This window comes from Podarcis raffonei, chromosome 14 (genome assembly GCF_027172205.1).
Source record: "Podarcis raffonei isolate rPodRaf1 chromosome 14, rPodRaf1.pri, whole genome shotgun sequence".
In the NCBI taxonomy this organism is placed as follows: domain Eukaryota; kingdom Metazoa; phylum Chordata; class Lepidosauria; order Squamata; family Lacertidae; genus Podarcis; species Podarcis raffonei.
The window spans coordinates 14,129,701-14,148,306 of NC_070615.1; the positions used below are offsets into that span (position 1 = coordinate 14,129,701).

Sequence of the window (18,606 nt, forward strand, 5' to 3'; positions counted from 1 at the left end):
CATTTAATGTGTCAATACAAATGGAAGGCGTTAATATTTCAGTTGTTGTATAAGGGATTGTTATTTTGACTGGAGTGTAATTGAAATTAATAAGATTTTGGAATGCAGAAATAAAGTAAATAATCAAACCATCAATTCTAGCACGCGGGGGGACCACCTAAATTATATCATTTGGCATCTGAATGATTTGTATTAGTAATTGTATTATAATTTGGCATTGTTGTAATGAGGCTATTATTGGATTATTGTAATTGAAAACTAATAAAAATTATTACAGTGGACCCTCGAGTTACATACCGCTATGGATATGTAACTTTCGGGTTGTGAACGCAGCAAACCTGGAAGTGTATACTCCCGTTGCTCGGTCCCTGCTCCTGCCAACCTAGCAGTTCGAAAGCACGTCAAAGTGCAAGTAAATAAATAGGTACCGCTCCAGTGGGAAGGTAAACGGCATTTCCGTGCACTGCTCTGGTTCGCCAGAAGCGGCTTAGTCATGCTGGCCACATGACCCGGAAGCTGTACGCTGGCTCCCTTGGCCAATAAAGCAAGATGAGCGCCATAACCCCAGAGTCGGTCACGACTGGACCTAATGGTCAGGGGTCCCTTTACCTTTACCTTTAGGTGGGGCATGGCCAAAAAAAGGTCAGGAACCACTGCTCTAACCATTGCACCACATTGGAAAATAACCACGTTCACTGGATTGAAGCCCTTCTGCTACCCCTCTGCAGAGAATCAGTTGATACATAAAACTGAAAACCTACCTTGTTTGTCTCCCGTTAGTACCCAGATCTTAATGTTTGCTAGCGATAAGCGTTCAATGGTTTCTGAAACTCCTTCTTGCAATTTATCTTCTATAGCTGTGGCTCCCAGTAGCTTCGTGAGGAAGCAGAATAGATCAGTTGAAAAACGTTAACAAACAAGCATGGACAACATGTCTTTCACTCCTGATATAATTTCAAACTTCTCAACATAATGTAAACTCCCATAATAACACCTTGAGTCTTACAGGGATATTTTACCCAGGTCCCTTGTCTCTATATGCGGTGGGGTGGGGACTATTCTGGGTGAGGGGAGAAAAATGACCAGAGGTGGTGACATCTATGGCATTCACTCAAAAATCCAAATGTGTCAATGGGCCTAAGAAGGTTGGCACCTCCTGGTTTAGATAATATTGAGTTAGATGGAGCAAAGGTTCGACTCAGTGCAAGGCAGCTTCCTATGCACAGGGACGTCCAACTATCAAGAGACTGCGATCTACTCACTATATAAAAAACTGGCAGTGATCTACCCCTTTTGGGGGGGGGTTCAGGTCACAGTTGAGCTTTTTGTAGGGAGGAAAGTCAAACTTATTGACTTTTGGGGGGAGTTCAGGTCAAAGTTGTTGAACTTTTCTTAGTTTTAGGGAGGAAATTCAACTTGTTGACCTTTTGGGGGGTTCAGGTCAAAGTTGTTGAACTTTTTTTATGGGGGAAAGAAAAAGTTGTTGACTTTTTTTAAAGAGAGAGGTGAAATAATGATGAGCTTTCCTTAGGAGGTAAAGGAAAAGGTTGCTCACCAACAGATCAGTCAGGAAACAAACAGCCTCGCAACGGAGACTCCGTCTTCCGTTCTAGCGATCATGAGCGAATGGAGGGCGGGGCAAGGGGGTGATCACAAAGGAAAAATAGCCCGCGATCGACAGCGATCAACCCCAACCTCCCGGGGATCCACCAGTAGATCGCAATCTCCACGACAGGGTTAGCTCCCGTTGCTCTGTCCCAGCTCCTGCCAACCTAGCAGTCCAAAAGCATGCCAGTGAAAGTAGATAAATAGGTATCACTGTGGTGGGAAGGTAAATGGCATTTCTGTGCACTCTGGTTTCCATCAAAGTGTTCCGTTGCGCCAGAAGCAGTTTATTCCTGCTGGCCACATGACCTGGAAAGCTGCCTGTGAACAAACACTGGCTCCATCAGCCTGAAAAACGAGAGGAGCGCCACAACTTCATAGTCGCCTTTGACTGGACTTAATCATCCAGGGGTCCTTTACCTTTTTTTTTTACCTTTACCTTCTTACATTCTTAACTCAACTTGGAAATAACCTGTGATGCCCTAAATCTGATGTCCTTTTTATTTGTTAAATATTATCCAGTCCAAGGTTTGCCTAATAGGTCATGCCCATTCTGGACTTTAAAGTGATGATTCAGTGTTTTGGATGTTTATTGTTGTTTTGATTTTTTTAAAATGTATTTTAATTGTTTCATTTATCTAAAAGAAATGTCACCTTGGTCAATTTTTCTAATGGAGAAGCATCAGGTGAATAGAATAATTAACTCAAGTAAATACACAAAATATTTCCCCCTGCAAGTTGACTTGCAATACCTTCAGGTCTCTCTCAATGCTTTCATATGCTGAAGCGAGCAGTTCATCCCTATTCTCTTGCAAACTGCTGGCCTTCTGATAAACTTCAAGCCACTCCTGAAATTGCTCTTCATCCACATTCTTGTAAGCCAGAACTAAAGTCCGAAGGCCTTCTCCAGCAAATTCCTATTATTTGTCCAGAACAAAAATACAAACATGTTGTAAGATGTGTGCTAATTAAAACAGCCTTTTATTCCACACTCTGCCTTCCCCTCCTTTTAAGTTATGAAGTCACAAAAGATGCTAAATTTCAAGGCAATATCCTAGTTTAAGTTATTTCGAAGTGAAACTGCAAAGACTCGCCCCCTTCCTACACCTACAGTTCCTTCAAAGCGGAACTTCAATGGTTGATTCTCATTTTCTGTGAAAAACCACACACGTAAAATTATGGTTAGTTCTGATCTGGGCTGCTAGGATCCAGATTTCAGCAGCCATTTGGGAAAGCTGAAGTCCTAGCAACTTGATTGGTAGAAACTGATTTATGTATTTATTTAATAAATTTCTAATCTACCAGTCTTCCATTCAGGGTTTTCCAGAAGTCAATGGAGTCCGACAATGGAGGCCAATGACTAGTGAAGCCAACTAACTCAAGGTTTGTCTTCATCTCCCTCCCTACTGAGTTCTACCAGGGCAAAACTGTCTCCTGTTTGTCCTTGTGGACCAAACTCCACTGCTTCAATTAGAGAACTTGAGGAAACATCCACAGGACACTCATTCAAGCAAGAACCAGCCTCACACCATCTTAGCTTCAGAAGGGAGCTGCATCACAAGCAATGCCTTAGGTTTGCAAAGTTAGCTATTGCAGAGGCTGAACTGCGAATCAGGAAGTCATCGGTTCATATATCACCTCTGCCACAAACTCTCTCAGTGGCTTTGGGCAAGCTACTCTCCTTTAGCCTCTCCCCACATGTGCAATATGAATATAATAATACTGATCTATCTTGCAGGGTGGCTGCAATGACTATGATGAGATAATGTACATGGAGTGCTCTGCGCACTGTAAAGTATTGTATTGTATTGTATTGAACTTTATTACGGCCATTGGCCCATCACACGACAGTTTCCCATACCAACATAATGTACTTAAACCTCCAAATTTAAAACCGCCAAAACTTACAAAAAACAGACAAGAACCAAAGCAAAACAAAAACAAAAGACCAACATCATAGATACAATAAATTTATGTTACAATAAATTTGTAACATAAACATCGACACTGTAAAGTTAGTGATGTCTATCCAAAATATTTTTTATTTTGTTTTATTCATTGAATTTATATACAGTGGTACCTCGGGTTAAGAACTTAATTCCTTCCAAAGGTCCGTACTTAACCTGAAACTGTTCTTAACCTGAAGCACCACTTTAGCTAATGGGGCCTCCCGCTGCCACCGCGTCGCCACTACACGATTTCTGTTCTCATCCTGAAGCAAAATTCTTAACCCGAGGTACTATTTCTGGGTTAGCGGAGTCTGTAACCTGAAGCGTATGTAACCTGAAGTGTATGTAACCCGAGGTACCACTGTACTGCCATATACCTGGGGGTCTCAGGGGAAATCAAGATTATCACAGAATAAAATCAAGATAGAAAACCACAAAATACCTAATAAAAATAAAAACAGAAACCCAATACCCCCCCCCCGCAAACACATTTTAAAAGGGCATAGGATGTAAATTGGATCAACCGAAGGCCTGGTTAAAGAGGAACTTTTTTGCCTGGCACCTAAAGATGTATAATGAAGGGGCAAGGCAAACTTCCCTGGGGAGAGCATTCCACAGATGGGGAGCCACTGCGGAGAAGGCCCTGTTCTCATGTTGCCACCCTCTGGACCTAGGAGGTGTCACACGAAGAAGGGCCTCAGAAGATGATCTCAGGGTCCGGGTAGGTTCATATGGAAAGAGGTGATCTTTGAGGTATTGCGGTCCTGAGTCGTTTAAGGCTTTATAGGTCAAAACCAGCACTTTGAATTGGGACCGGACACTAATTGGTAGCCAGTGCAGTCGGACCAGGATCAGTGTAATATGCTCGAACCGTCTTGCTCCGGTGAGCAACCTGGCCGTTGAATTCTGCTAACTCACACATTCTGTTAGTGCAATAGTAATAATAATAATAATAATAATAATAATTGATTATTTATACCCCGCCCATCTGGCTGGGCCTCCCCAGCCACTCTGGGCGGCTTCCATAAAAACCAAAAATACAGTAAAATATCACACGTTAAAAACTTCCCTGAACAGGGCTGCCTTAAGATGTCTTCTGAATGTCAGGTAGTTGTTTATCGCTTTGACATCTGCTGGAAGGGCGTTCCACAGGGCGGGCGCCACTACCGAGAAGGCCCTCTGCCTGGTTCCCTGTAGCTTTGCTTCTCGCAATGAGGGAGCTGCCAGAAGGCCCTCAGCGCTGGACCTCAGCGTCCGGGCAGAATGATGGGGGTGGAGACGCTCCTTCAGGTATACTGGACAGAGGCCGTTTAGGGCTTTAAAGGTCAGCATCAACACTTTGAATTGTGCTCGGAAACGTGCTGGGAGCCAATGTAGGTCTTTCTGCTTGTGCAATGATTTCTGCTTGTGCAACAAAATCTTCCTCCACCTCTCCTCCCTCTGTCTGCCCCCAAATGTGTTTGGGAGGTACCAACAAAGCCTTGGGAGCAGGTTTGGGGAGGGTGCACAGTGCAGGGCAATGAGAGGGAGTTAAGTTTCCATTGTGCAAGCATAAACCTTTGTGTTAACAGAAAGATGGCATTGGATACCACTTGTCATTATCATTATTACTATAACTATTTCCTAAACATAAGAAGAAACCTAATCTGAATTTGACAAATAATATGTGAAAACTACACGAAGCAAAACACACACACACACACACAAAACAAAATCATGCATACAAATGTAAAAATCTGAACATCTGGTGCGTTAAATGCTCAGAGATGCACGCCAGCTAATTTAGACCTTCTTCTATTGTATTTCCATTATAAAATTATGAATTCCCATAAACACCCATTCCTTATTTCTCGAACGTTGAGGTTTATTGTTCTGACAACAGTAATTTCACTTGGAGCCATCTTATAAACTGCAAATAGCAAGTCATTTTGTTTTATTATCCAAAATATATTTTGGCTAATTTAGATATAAACAGTATGAATTTCTTTCAAAACCCAGCAAATTTGGCTTTTGCTATGAAAATTGCAAACACATTGGATTTTGACCTTGCCGAGCTGAAAATGTGAATGGTTTGTAACACTCTATTAACATTTTTAGCATTTCTTCTTGTAGTATTCAAAATTAAAAATTATAAGAAAAGAGGAATCTGAACAAGATAAAATATTATGGGCTAGAAAAAAGCCACAGAATCAATTTAGCTGACTATGAAAACATGAGATGTCTGGAAGAGTTGTTCTGTTCTCACATAAATCTATTCCATAAACTTTGCTGGGTCAGTGTAAGAAAATTCAAGGTCTCTATATTTTAAATGCAAGATTCAAAATGTTTGTGATTTTAACCTTCATTTAAAAAAAAATCCTGGAGAAGATTAAAATAAAGCCAAAAGAGCTCCATTACACAGGAAAAAAATGGTTCTGTTTGTAACCAATATTACTAAATCCACATATTGTATACTAAATGTCAAAGGCTTATTTTGGTTATAGAATTGTGGAATGGTTCGTGTTAAATGTAGACTTTTTTTAAAAAAGAATCCTTTTTCCTTTAAGAAAATAAGAACTTTTCTGGGTGGTTGGGGTTCTCCTTAAAAGGTCATTTTAGTTCAGAAGAACTGAGCAAAAGGTGCTTTGAGGGGTATACTGAAAAGCAATAATTACAAATGAAAAATTCCTACCCCAGAAAATATTCAAAACTGTGCTTATGGCTTACTCTACTTTACCTGAGAATGAAGCAAAACTAAGTCCGGTCTATGTCACTTTAAGCTGAAGGCAAATAATTGTATGATTTAATCTTCTCCCACAAAGGAATCCTGCACCTAGGAAGGATTTCTGGGAGAGGAATTCTAGGCCAGCCTTCTCCACACTATGCTAGGTTTTACGAGCAGGTTGGACTGAAGGGGACAGCATTCAATCAAGTTCCTTCCCACCCCGGTCAGAAGTAATACGACCCAAAGATATTTTACCATCAGTTTGGGTGGAGCATGCCAAAGTTTTTTTCACTTATACTTAATACAGTGGTACCTTGGGTTAAGTACTTAATTCGTTCCGGAGGTCTGTTCTTAACCTGAAACTGTTCTTAATTTGAAGCATCACTTTAGCTAATGGGGCCTCCTGCTGCCGCCCGATTTCTGTTCTCATCCTGAAGCAAAGTTCTTAAATTGAGGTACTATTTCTGGCTTAGTGGAGTCTGTAACCTGAAGCGTATGTAACCTGAAGCATATGTAACCCAAGGTACCACTGTAGATCCCTTGCATTGGCTTCTAAACAATATGGACCTACCGCAAGATGGTCTGACGTTAAAGACTTGAGAGATTTGCTAGATGGATGAAGCCTTTCATATAAAATAGTATCTGCTCCCTTTGAGTAAAGTCTTATCTGTCCATCGGGGTTTCGAACTGGAAAATGAACAAAAATAACTGTGAAGACTTTATGATTACCGTGGTGTGCGGAATATTGCATCGATCAGTTCATAAAGGTGGCTTAAAAAGTCACCATCTTCTATTCTTAAGTTTCCTTCTTAGAACAGTAAAAGGTAAAGGGACCCCGACCATTAGGTCCAGTAGTGGCCGACTCATCTTGCTTTACTGGCGGAGGGAGCCGGCGTACAGCTTCTGGGTCATGTGGCCAGCATGACTAAGCCGCTTCTGGCGAACCAGAGCAGCGCACGGAAACGCCGTTTACCTTCCCGTCGGAGGGGTACCTATTTATCTATTTGCACTTTGACGTGCTTTCGAACTGCTAGGTTGGCAGGAGCAGGGACCGAGCAACGGGAGGTCACCCCATCACGGGGATTCGAACCACCGACCTTCTGATTGGCAAGTCCTAGGCTCTGTGGTTTAACCCACAGCGCCACCTGCGTTCCTTAGAACAGTAATTTTAATCAATTCCCAAAAGGGGTTACTGTAAGGCAGGGCTGGGTACGCTACGATCTAAAGGAACAACCCACCCTCCAAAAACAACCATTCAGTTCAGAAACTAAAATTACCTAACTGCACCGTTGCAGTTTGATATGGTGCAAAGTTGCAGTTTTACGTGGTGCTAATTTACTGCTGTTAACGGAACTTTCTCGATGTGGGGGGAAGTGAGGACACCAAGAAACAAGGGTGAGGTATATTTTGAGCCAGGCCAGTGTACAAGGATGCTTCCCCACTGTCAGGATAAACAAAGCAGCGGTTGGTTTATACAGAAGAGTCAGAGCCTGGCTCAGTATGGCAGTTTTCACTCTATAGGCTATTTTTACACTTTGTTCTTTAAACACCACCAGCCATCAATTTGAAAGGAAGATTTCTCAGCCGTGACAGTTCGCTTGTATAGTTTATATCCTTAGGATAATTATCCAAACTTTTTCTTTCTTTCTTTCTTTCTTTCTTTCTTTCTTTCTTTTAAGGAAACAACGACAACAACTGTGAGGGGTTTTATTATGTATTTATTATCCGTAAGAGATGCCTGTCACTTCTCCGCTATCGCAATTTGGATAGCAGGGGAAAGCTTCCAGCATATTGCTAAAGAAAGTAATATGTCTTATATTATTATTTAAACCATGTGAATGATGTTTGCCCAGCTGAAGTTTAAAGGCTTCCATGATCCCAATGGTGGGATAAGAAACATCTGACGTGTCGCCTTTTTGCAGCCAAAATGTCATTGGGTTTTATTCAGTGTAGTGCTAAATGAAAGTCACTTAATGGTGTAATTAATTGTTCCACCAGCAAACTTTCTGCACCAGCAGAACATTGTTGCGCATGAGAATCCATAAGCAGGTTTCTGGTAACTTTGCGATGCCTAGTGTGCAACAATCTGTTGTGGTTCGAGGACCCGACCCCCGCAATGTGGAGTGAATACACAAGGACTCGTGATATAAGGTTTATGGGCAAGAAAAGGCCACAACTTTATTGATTACAGCAGTGAAAAGGTATTGGCTTAGGCATTGGAGGTCACAAACAAGGTGGGTGTATTCACCAGTAGGTGGAGCCTGTTGATGCTCATCCAACTATAGGCTCACCCCTGATGTCACCGAGGGTCGTGCCATGGCCTCCCGCCAAGCAGGCATCGGACAGAATACACGACCGCCAGATCCCTTTAACAGAATACCCAAAAATTGAAGGCATAGGCGATGGCCACACCTAGCACTTCGACACCACACCACATTATTCCAATGCCTAACCTACCCACCAATACCACGAACGTTGTGACGATTGCTACGAGGTAGGCGAAGAAACCAAAAACCCTAATGCCAAATGGAAAAATTCCTACCAGGCCCCCCGGACAACCAGGGTGACCAACCTAAGGGCCAAGGAAAAACTAAGACCCTGAGCTCAAAGGGAGTGGAGGGTGGGGGACTCGCGACGGGACGACGGAGAGTGAGGCCGAGGAGGGGCTGGTGCCGCAGCATTTAGGCTGCTGTAAACGCCCCCTCGGAGGCACTTGGTTGGGTGCCTGCCGATGGGCGTGGCGCCAGCCAGGTGAGTGGGGGAGGCAGGGGGCTAACGCCCCCTGTTAGGGGCGGAGCTCGGGCTCCTGCCCACAACCACTCCCCTCTCTTCCAGGGAGGAGAATCTTTGTGCAGTTAAAGGGAAAGCAGTAAAATTCAAGGGCACCTCAAGAGCATCTTTGGGTCCAACTATGGCTTATATTATTAAAAGGGATCAAAATATTTAAAATGGAGGTGCATGGCAATTGGTTAGGCTCTCTCCAGAAACAGCAAATACATGGTTTAATTGCTGAGGCTTTATTTTGTATTTTATAAGGTAAAAAAGGTAAAGGACCCCTGGACAGTTAGGTAAAGGTAAAGGGACCCCTGACCATTAGGTCCAGTCATGGCCGACTCTGGGGTTGCGGCGCTCATCTCACTTTATTGGCTGAGGGAGCCGGCGTACAGCTTCCAGGTCATGTGGCCAGCATGACTAAGCCGCTTCTGGCAAACCAGAGCAGGGCACGTCCAGTCAAAGGCGACTACGGGGTTGCGGCGCTCATCTCGCTTTCAGGCCGAGGGAGCCGGCGTTTGTCCACAAACAGCTTTCCGGGTCATGTGGCCAGCAGGACTAAACCGCTTCTGGTGCAACGGAACACCGTGACAGAAACCAGAGCGCACGGAAACGCCGCCTACCTCCCCGCCACAGTGGTACCTATTTATCTACTTGCACTGGTGTGCTTTCAAACTGCTAGGTTGGCAAGAACTGAGACAGAGCAACGGGAGCTCACCCCGTCGTGGGGATTCGAACCGCCGACCTTCTGATCCACAAGCCCAAGAGGCTCAGTGGTTTAGACCACAGTGCCACCCACATCCCTACTTTATATTCAAATGCTGACCTCTATGAGCACACTTGTTGGAGAGAGATCTACAATAACAACAACACAGCCCTGCCTTGTTCCTGCCACCAAGTAATGCTACTCCAATAATGGCAGCCCCACTCCTTTGTCTCTCGAGACAGACAGATGCCAACAGTTCCCAGCCATGTCAAGCCCTTCCCAACCTCTTTCATACGAACTAGGATCATGTCCACAGCTCTCATGTCATGTGCTGAGCAGGGGAATCAGTCCTGGGGAAGTCAATGCTCTGTTTCCACCACCATGCTTTCAAAATACAAATCTAAAACAAGGGGTGAGGGGGATTGGAATACAGTACCTATCACAGACATTCTTTTCCTGGTGTTATTGAAATCCAAAATTGCCAACAGCTGGTAAGTGACAACTTTGCCCATTTCTTCCACCGTGATGGTCTTAGGAGTTCGAGACTTGAAGATAAAACCAAAGTTCCTGGCAGCAGTCACCAGAGCGCCTTCGTCTGGTGATTGTGCTTGGTAAATCAATTCATCTGAAAGAAAACCCAGCCACTATTAAAGAACACAAAAGACAAATTTTTAACAAATTATTTTTTAAAATTACTTATATACTGCTATCTCATTAAATATCAACATGGCACCTTCTGTATTGCTGTTTTGCTGACATTCCTCTTTCAACCTGCCTTCTAAAAAATGTATTCCAGTTGGTATCTATCTTGTAACAGAATTGATTTTATGCATGTGCTGTTGTTTTAAACTGTTTTTTTATATCTGGAATTATGTAACTGTTTTTACATGTGCAACTGTTTTAAAATATGTTTAATACAGTGGTACTTTGGGTTACAGACACTTCAGGTTACAGACGCTTCAGGTTACAGACTCCGTTAACACAGAAATAGTACCTTGGGTTAAGAACTTTGCTTCAAGATGAGAACAGAAATCGCACGGTGGCAGCAGGAGGCCCCATTAGCTAAAATGGTACCTTCAGGTTAAGAACGGACCTCCAGAATGAATTAAGTTCTTAACCTGAGGTACCACTGTAGTGGTATTTATTGCTTAAGGGAAAATGATTTCAAGAATAACCATACAGGAAATGAAACATTTCCCCCCCAAAAAACCAAACTATTTAATAGATAAAAAATGGACTTAAGGACCTACTACTGACAGAGTTACCTGGGGTGAGGGACTGATTATTAAACTACTCTGGGAATTGTAGCCCTGCAAGGGGAATAGGGGATCTCCTCACAACTTTCAGCACCCTTCACAAACGACAGTTCCCAGGATTCCTTGAGGGAAGCTGTGACTGTTTGAAGTGCCACTCTGGGGTCCCTCCAGGAGAAAGGGCAGGATATACATTAAAATAATAATATTGTTGATGGAGATGGGGCTTCAGTCAGCTAAAGCCCACCTTTATGGTCACATAAAGTTTGACCAAACTGCGGGAGGCAGTGGAAGACAGGAGTGCCTGGCGTGCTCTGGTCCATGGGGTCACGAAGAGTCGGACAGGACTAAACGACTAAACACCACCAACAACAAATGGTGGTGTTATGTACTGAAGTTCTCACCCTGGGCCAGCAGGGGGATACTGTAGATAGTTTTCACTCAGGTCCACATATGCAAATAAGGGATTGAAAGTGACGTTCAGTGATGGGATGGTTACAGAAAATGGTTACTGTGGCGTTCTAGAGGAGCTCTATATAAGCAGGCTGGCTGAACCCTTCAGTTCAGTTCTGTTCTGGCCTGTGAATAAACAAGAGCTGTTTGAAGAATCGCTGTGTCGTCTGATATGTTCACCCACAACTTAACAGGTCACATTTCCATATATGTGTTACAATCACTTGAAGGGCATGTCACTATAAGAGAACTGCAGTTGCTTCCAGCCAGAGGCTTTGAGGGAAATGACTGGAAATGACCAGAGGACCTGTTCATTAAGCATTTGTCCTGATCCGTTTGCACAAAGGTTGGAGGAAGAAATGACTGTTAATGTTGCACAATAGTGTTCTAAATGCATGGTGCATATGTAACTAAAGTCACAGGGCAATTCTCTACCTCCGTCCAATCAAGCTGTAGTGTAATTAATGGGAATCGTGGTCTTTTAATTTAAATTTAGATGCATAAGAGTACAAAGCACAAAAAAGAGTATCTGACTGATATTCAATGTGCAGGAACTAGGACGGTTCCAAACCCCACATGTGGGCGTCTCGCAATGTGGTAAAAAACCAGGCATGTGTTTGCTTCAAGACGCAGAGCAAGATTTTTGAAACCACGCACTCTGATTCTACTGAAGTGATTCAGTATATAAGCATAAAAAGATATCCTTTTATGGCTGAGAAACTGCATCTGTTGAAAGGTCAGGAGATTTCGTCTGAGATCTCGCCAATAAACAGATAAAAATGAGTAATTTCCTCAGTATCAAAGTTTAGTCATTGTAATATAAAATGTCGTTCTCAAGCACATTCATGTGATGGGCTCGGCAGTAGGGATTAATTCAAGCCAGGGCTCAACCCTGAAACTGATTTTGTTGCCAGGGCTTAATTTAACCTCGGTAAATGTCAAATGAAATATAAATGAGTTTTTGTTTCGTACAGGGCTTATAAACTGCAGCTCGCCTAGGGTGAGAAGGACATGTTGTCCAGGCGAGCACTCAAGCAGCAAATGGAACCTGTACTCTTCCTGCTAAAAGACAGGGTGAAAGAAGCCATGGAGTGTATTGATGCGATGCATGGCGATGCTGGCAGCGCTGAAACAAGGGAATGTAACCAGAACTGGATTTCCCTTTCTTTCCAAGTCTCAGTGGGCTACTGAAATGGGAGGAGCACTAACAGTAGAAGCAGACAGAACAGGGAAGGACAATGGCGTCCTGAACCATTACAAAAGGACGATGGGTTATTGTGCCCAGTGTATTACTGATTTAAAGTCACTTAGTAGTCCCATGGACTGTAAGATCAAACCTATCCATTCTTAAGGAAATCAGCCCTGAGTGCTCACTGGAAGGACAGATCCTGAAGCTTAGGCTCCAATACTTTGGCCACCTCATGAGAAGAGAAGACTCCCTGGAAAAGACCCTGATGTTGGGAAAGATGGAGGGCACAAGGAGAAGGGGACGACAGAGGACGAGATGGTTGGACAGTGTTCTCGAAGCTACCAGCATGAGTTTGACCAAACTGCAGGAGGCAGTGGAAGACAGGAGTGCCTGGCGTGCTCTGGTCCATGGGGTCACGAAGAGTCGGACATGGCTAAATGACTAAACAACAACAGTGGTATACTTGTTGCAATGGCAGAATGTGGTTTCACAAGAGAAAACAAAAGTGCATTCCTAAAGACTGTTTCGCAGCAGATTGCACAAAACAATGTGCTGTTGCACAAGGGGAAAACACAAGTACGTTACGAAAGATTACACAACAGATTGCACAACAAGAATCAGCTATTGCACAACAGGCTCCCCGACCTCTGTGTCGGATTCTTTTGTTGTGCAATGTTTAAACTCTGTCATCTGCCGGTGCAAGGGCTCTTGCGCTAGTGGATAGAGAATGTGGGCTGCAATGCAGCCAGAGGCAGGCATGGTGCACATGCAGTTACACAATGTAAGACACAGCACAGCAATTTTGGGATTGGATAAGGCCACAACTTCAATGACTACAGTTGTCAGATGGTTTGGGCATAGGCATCAGGTGTGTATCCTGAAATCAATTAGCCTGACTGCTGGTTGTTGGTTGAATGGGGTTGACCAAGGTTAAGGGTCACTTTGTGACATGCACCACATCCAGATGATTCCCATGATCACCAGGAGAGGGTGCTAATAATAATAATAATAATAATAATAATAATAATAATAATAATAATTATTATTATTATTATTATTATTATTATTATTATTACCCCACCCATCTGACCACAGCGCCACCCGTGTCCCCAAAATGCTGAGGAAAATACACTGGAAAGTGTAAGACCACACACTTTGACACAACGTCTTCTAACTTTGCCCAAACAAATAAGAATGAATGCTTGCTAAATAGCTGACTTTGCCTAACAAGTCAGGATGAATGATCAACAAACAGGTTGTCTGGAAGCATCCTGTGTAAGTACTGTATCTCCTTCTAAAGAATAGGTATCTTACTGTTACCAACTGACATGGAGGCTCAATTATTTTTGGTAATTATTACCATTATTTTGTTACATTTATCTCCTGCCTTTGCTCCAAGATGCCCAAGATTGCTTACAGGGAAATGTCTCATTTTAGGCCTATGAGCATCATGAATGTGTAGACATTTGAATCCAGGTTTCCGTGGTCTAAGTCAGGGGTCAGCAAACTTTTTCAGCAGGCGGCTGGTCCACCATCCCTCAGATCATGTGATGGGCCAGACAAAATTTTGGAAAAATATATATGAACGAGTTCCTATGCCCCACAAATAACCCAGAGATGCATTTTAAATAAAAGGACACGTTCTACTCATGTAAAAACACGCTAATTCCCAGACCGTCTGCTGGCCAGATTTAGAAGGCAATTGGGCCAGATCTGGCCCCCAGGCTTTAGTTTGCCTACCCATGGTCTAATCATCATCCCTGACCACTGGTCCTGTTAGCTAGGGATGATGGGAGTTGTAGTCCCAAAACATCTGGAGGGCCAAGTTTGGCCATGCCTGGTCTAAGCGCTACACCATATTGACCATGCTGTATTTTGAAGAGTGAATATAGAGAAGAAATTTGCACCAACCTACCATGGGCAAAAAATATGAGTCTGATCTGCAATGAGTGTTTTTAAAAGAGATATAACACCAAAGCTCTACTACTAGCCAGCACAGCTCATTTATAATGGCTCAGTTTTTTCAAACTCACAGACCCTGACTTTTGTTGTAGCCAAACATATTCATCAACTTCAATCAACTTCAAATCGGCAAGAAGGCTTTTAACCATGAATGGAAGACTTTGCGCTGTTTGAAGTTACAAAATCTGCATCCATACAAACCAAAGCAAGACAATTACACATTATGAGATCATGTCTCAAAACAGATACGGGCAAGGGGAAGCCAAGACGTGTTGTATCTGAGTTAATCACTAGAGTATGGCCCATTTCTTTCTTGTCAAATCTTGTCATAGCAGCGGACTGCACAATACGATCCAGCCAAAGCAAAATATTCCTTTGTAGGCAGGCTTCAATCACCATCGCCAGCAACAATCCCACAATGCAGGAAAATATCTCAGCCATATTCAACACCAAATTATGTTAGGGTTTGCATTGAACTAATGCCTTTAAGCACCAGGCAAAAACATTCATCTTCTTGCAGGCCTTTGGCTAATGAAACAATCCATGACCTTTTAAACTGGGGTGTGTGGGTGTTTTCTTTGTTATTATGTTATGCATTTTTTGTGTTTTTATCCTGTAAACTGCCCTGTGATCCTCTAACGAAGGTCTATAAATTTAATGATTAATTTATAATTATTAGTAATGCATTGTGTGGGTTCCGAAAAGAATCAAAAAATCAGTAACCATCTTATATTACAGTATCCCACTCTTTTGATAGTCCCTTTCCCTTCCCCCTTCTTTCTCTGAAATGTTTTTGGGCCACTTGTACAGGTTAAGAGCAGATTTGGGGCTTTCATACTGCCTCTTCAACTCCCTTCTCATTTTTCATTTGAACTCAGAAGTTCCCTGGACCTGCTGGAGGAAGCCTACTTTTTAGCAGGGTCGCAAAATATTGTGTTCATTCAAGCACAGGCTTCTCCACATTCACTTGGTACCTTCTCTCCATGATGAACAGAGTAGGAGAGGTATGGATTAAGTCAAGAAGCCTGAGGGGAACCCACAACAGAATCCTAGGAGAATCATCTAAGCCAGTGGAGGCTGGGGCCCTTTGAGGCTATTGGAGCAGAAGGCTAGGAGGTGAACATTAGGTGGCGCCAGAGAGCCAACTAATTCTGGTATCGTTCCATTCTCCTCCTAGCTGAGCTCTACAAAGGTAACACAGATATATTTATTGGAACAGTGTGGTTTTTGCAGCTGCTGTTGAAGTTGCAAAACAATGAACCACAGGACAGAGCAATGGAGAACTTCTGAAACAATGGGATATTAGCTCCACCCAAAGCATGATGGAGAACAGCAACGGCTGGGAAAAGATAGACAACATTTTACAAAGATAGGAAGGAACACCATGGACAGAATAGTTGTCACACACAAGAGGAATAAAGATATGGTTTGAATGCTTCACCTATAGCTTTATAAATCATTTAATGTGTCAAGATGAATGGATGTCATGGATATTGCAGTTGTTGTATTGTTTTGTTGTTTAGTCATTTAGTCGTGTCCGACTCTTCGTGACCCCATGGACCAGAGTATGCCAGGCACTCCTGTCTTCCACTGCCTCCTGCAGTTTGGTCAAACTCATGCTGATAGCTTCGAGAACACTGTCCAACCATCTCGTCCTCTGTCATCCCCTTCTCCTTGTGCCCTCAAACTTTCCCAGGGAGTCTTCTCTTCTCATGAGGTGGCCAAAGTATTGGAGCCTCAGCTTCAGGATCTGTCCTTCCAGTGAGCACTCAGGGCTGATTTCCTTCAGAATGGATATGTTTGATCTTCTTGCAGTCCATGGGACTCTCAAGAGTCTCCTCCAGCACCATAATTCAAAAGCATCAATTCTTCGGCAATCAGCCTTCTTGATGGTCCAGCTCTCACTTCCATACATCACTACTCGGAAAACCATAGCTTTAACTATACGGACCTTTGTCAGCAAGGTGATGCCTCTGTTGTTGTATAAGGGATTATTTTGAATGGAATGCAACTGAGAGATTTTGGGTCACAGAAACAAAGTGAATCATCAAACCATCAATTCTAGCATGCGGGAGGCCACCTACATTGTATAATTTAGCATCTGACTGATTGGGATTCGTAATTGTATTCTAATTTGGCATTATTATAATGAGGCTACCATTGGATTATTGTCATTGAAAACTAATAAAAATTACTGTCAAATAGGTAACACAGAGACAAAGGAGGAGATGGTGACTGACAGCCAACACCAACACCTGGACAGGCTGTAAGTAAGGTGGAAGACAGGTGGAGGCTGACTGATGGCAGACTGAGTTTGGTGATATAGTCCTCATTTGCCCCCGTGAGCCAGACTCCAAAGATCTGAGCAAACCCCTCATCTTGGAGGACAAGGCTATCACTCATTACAAGCCACAATAACTATGACCTGCCTCCATTGAGGGGCAGTATACCTCTGAATAGCAGGTGCTGGGGGTCACAAGTGGAATGCTGTTGTGCCCCAGTTCAGTTTGCAAGATTCCCATGGACATTGCGAGAAGATGTTGCAGGATTTGATGGGTCATTAGACTGATCCAGCCAGCTCTTTTTATATTCAGTTTTTATGATAAATATTTATTGTTTTGTTCCATTTTCGGTGGATTGTCTTTACATAACACTGCTTCAAAATCTGAATCACCAAGCGATATACAAATGTCCCAAATAAATTAAAGCATATATATTTATCCAGGTTACCTGGGGTTTTCTCTTCGGACATGACTGTATGGCAGAGAGAAAGCAGCCTAAAGAATTCATGGACTTCTGGGTCTCCCATTGTAATGGATTCAACTAGGTTGTGGTCATAAAAGCGAAATTTTCTGTCTGCTAGCCGACTGAATGAGAAATCCACAGGCGTTTTCTTCTGCGAAAGAAAAGCACATGCAAAAACGATCAGAAGAAAGCAAGGTTGGGGATCTTTCTGGCAGAAAACTGAAATACCTCAGCATTACAGTGGAACTTGCACAGCAAGATATAAAATAAAATATCCAGGGATTCTGATCAACTAAGTCCTGATCAGAGTGAACCTACCTTTTTGGCAGGTGTCACTGATGGGGCATGCAAGCGAGCAGGAGTCCCAGCAACTGTGAAACACTTTATGTGGGGCTGCCATTGTATCTGGTCCGGAAACTGCAATAAGTGCAGAATGCAAAGGCCAGACTGTTCAAAGGAGCACATTACTAGTAACATGTCACTCCACTGCTGAGAGAGCAGCACTAGTTGTTAGAATTCCTGCTCCATGACTGCAGTCATGGGGTTTTTGTCTATCACATGATGGTATATGTTTTGACTCCACAGAGTGGGAAGTGATGAGACAGGATGTTTGTGTTACTGTGTTCCATGAAGTGGGACTATTGTCTTTTATTTCTTTTTCTCTTTGCTGTCTGATGCTCTAGAGAGAAGGAGCCATGTTGCAGTGCTCCATGTGTGTTTATATGTAAATAAAGTAGATTAGCCAAAATGCTGAGTTGCTGAGGTCTGTCACGCAAGCTGTGAAGACTCTGTAGATCCCCAAGTGTGTCGATGTCTGTTGGCATTGGTCGCTGTAATGTTCGGGCTGAAGAAAGCTAATGAAGCTCCCGAACGATCGACCAGGAGGGAGAGAACATGCCAGTTGGGCAAGTGTCTCTGCCAGGGTCCTACTAGAGTGTAGGACGAGCTCCTGAACCTAGTTGCCCATTTGCTATAAGGTCGGGTTCAACGTTCTTGTGTTAATTCACAAAGTCCTGTGCACAGAGTACCGGTAGCTTAAGGAGCGCCTGATTCCTTATGCTCCACCTCAATAGGTAAAAAGGTAAAGGACCCCGGGACGATTAAGTCCAGTCAAAGGCGACTAGGGGGTTGCGGCACTTATCTCGCTTTCAGGCCAAGGGAGCCAGCGTTTGTCCACAGACAATTGAGTTGAATTTTGATTTGCCAAGAGTCCTTAGCAATCCTCTAAAGCAGAGGTCAGCAAACTTTTTCAGCAAGTCCACTGTCCC

At 43.2% G+C, this 18,606-nt stretch overlaps 1 protein-coding gene across 1 annotated transcript in view; it reads right to left on the minus strand.

Moving 5' to 3' along the window:
- The window catches only part of ATP8B4 (ATPase phospholipid transporting 8B4 (putative)), a 104,652-nt gene that overhangs the window by 22,416 nt on the left and 63,630 nt on the right, over positions 1 to 18,606 (minus strand). The window contains exons 14-18 of the mRNA XM_053365581.1: positions 17,324 to 17,489; positions 10,173 to 10,361; positions 6,830 to 6,945; positions 2,358 to 2,522; positions 762 to 873 (exon numbers count right to left, since the gene is read on the minus strand). Of these exons, the coding sequence (XP_053221556.1) occupies positions 762 to 873; positions 2,358 to 2,522; positions 6,830 to 6,945; positions 10,173 to 10,361; positions 17,324 to 17,489 (748 nt within the window). The remainder of the gene's footprint in view (positions 1 to 761; positions 874 to 2,357; positions 2,523 to 6,829; positions 6,946 to 10,172; positions 10,362 to 17,323; positions 17,490 to 18,606) is intronic.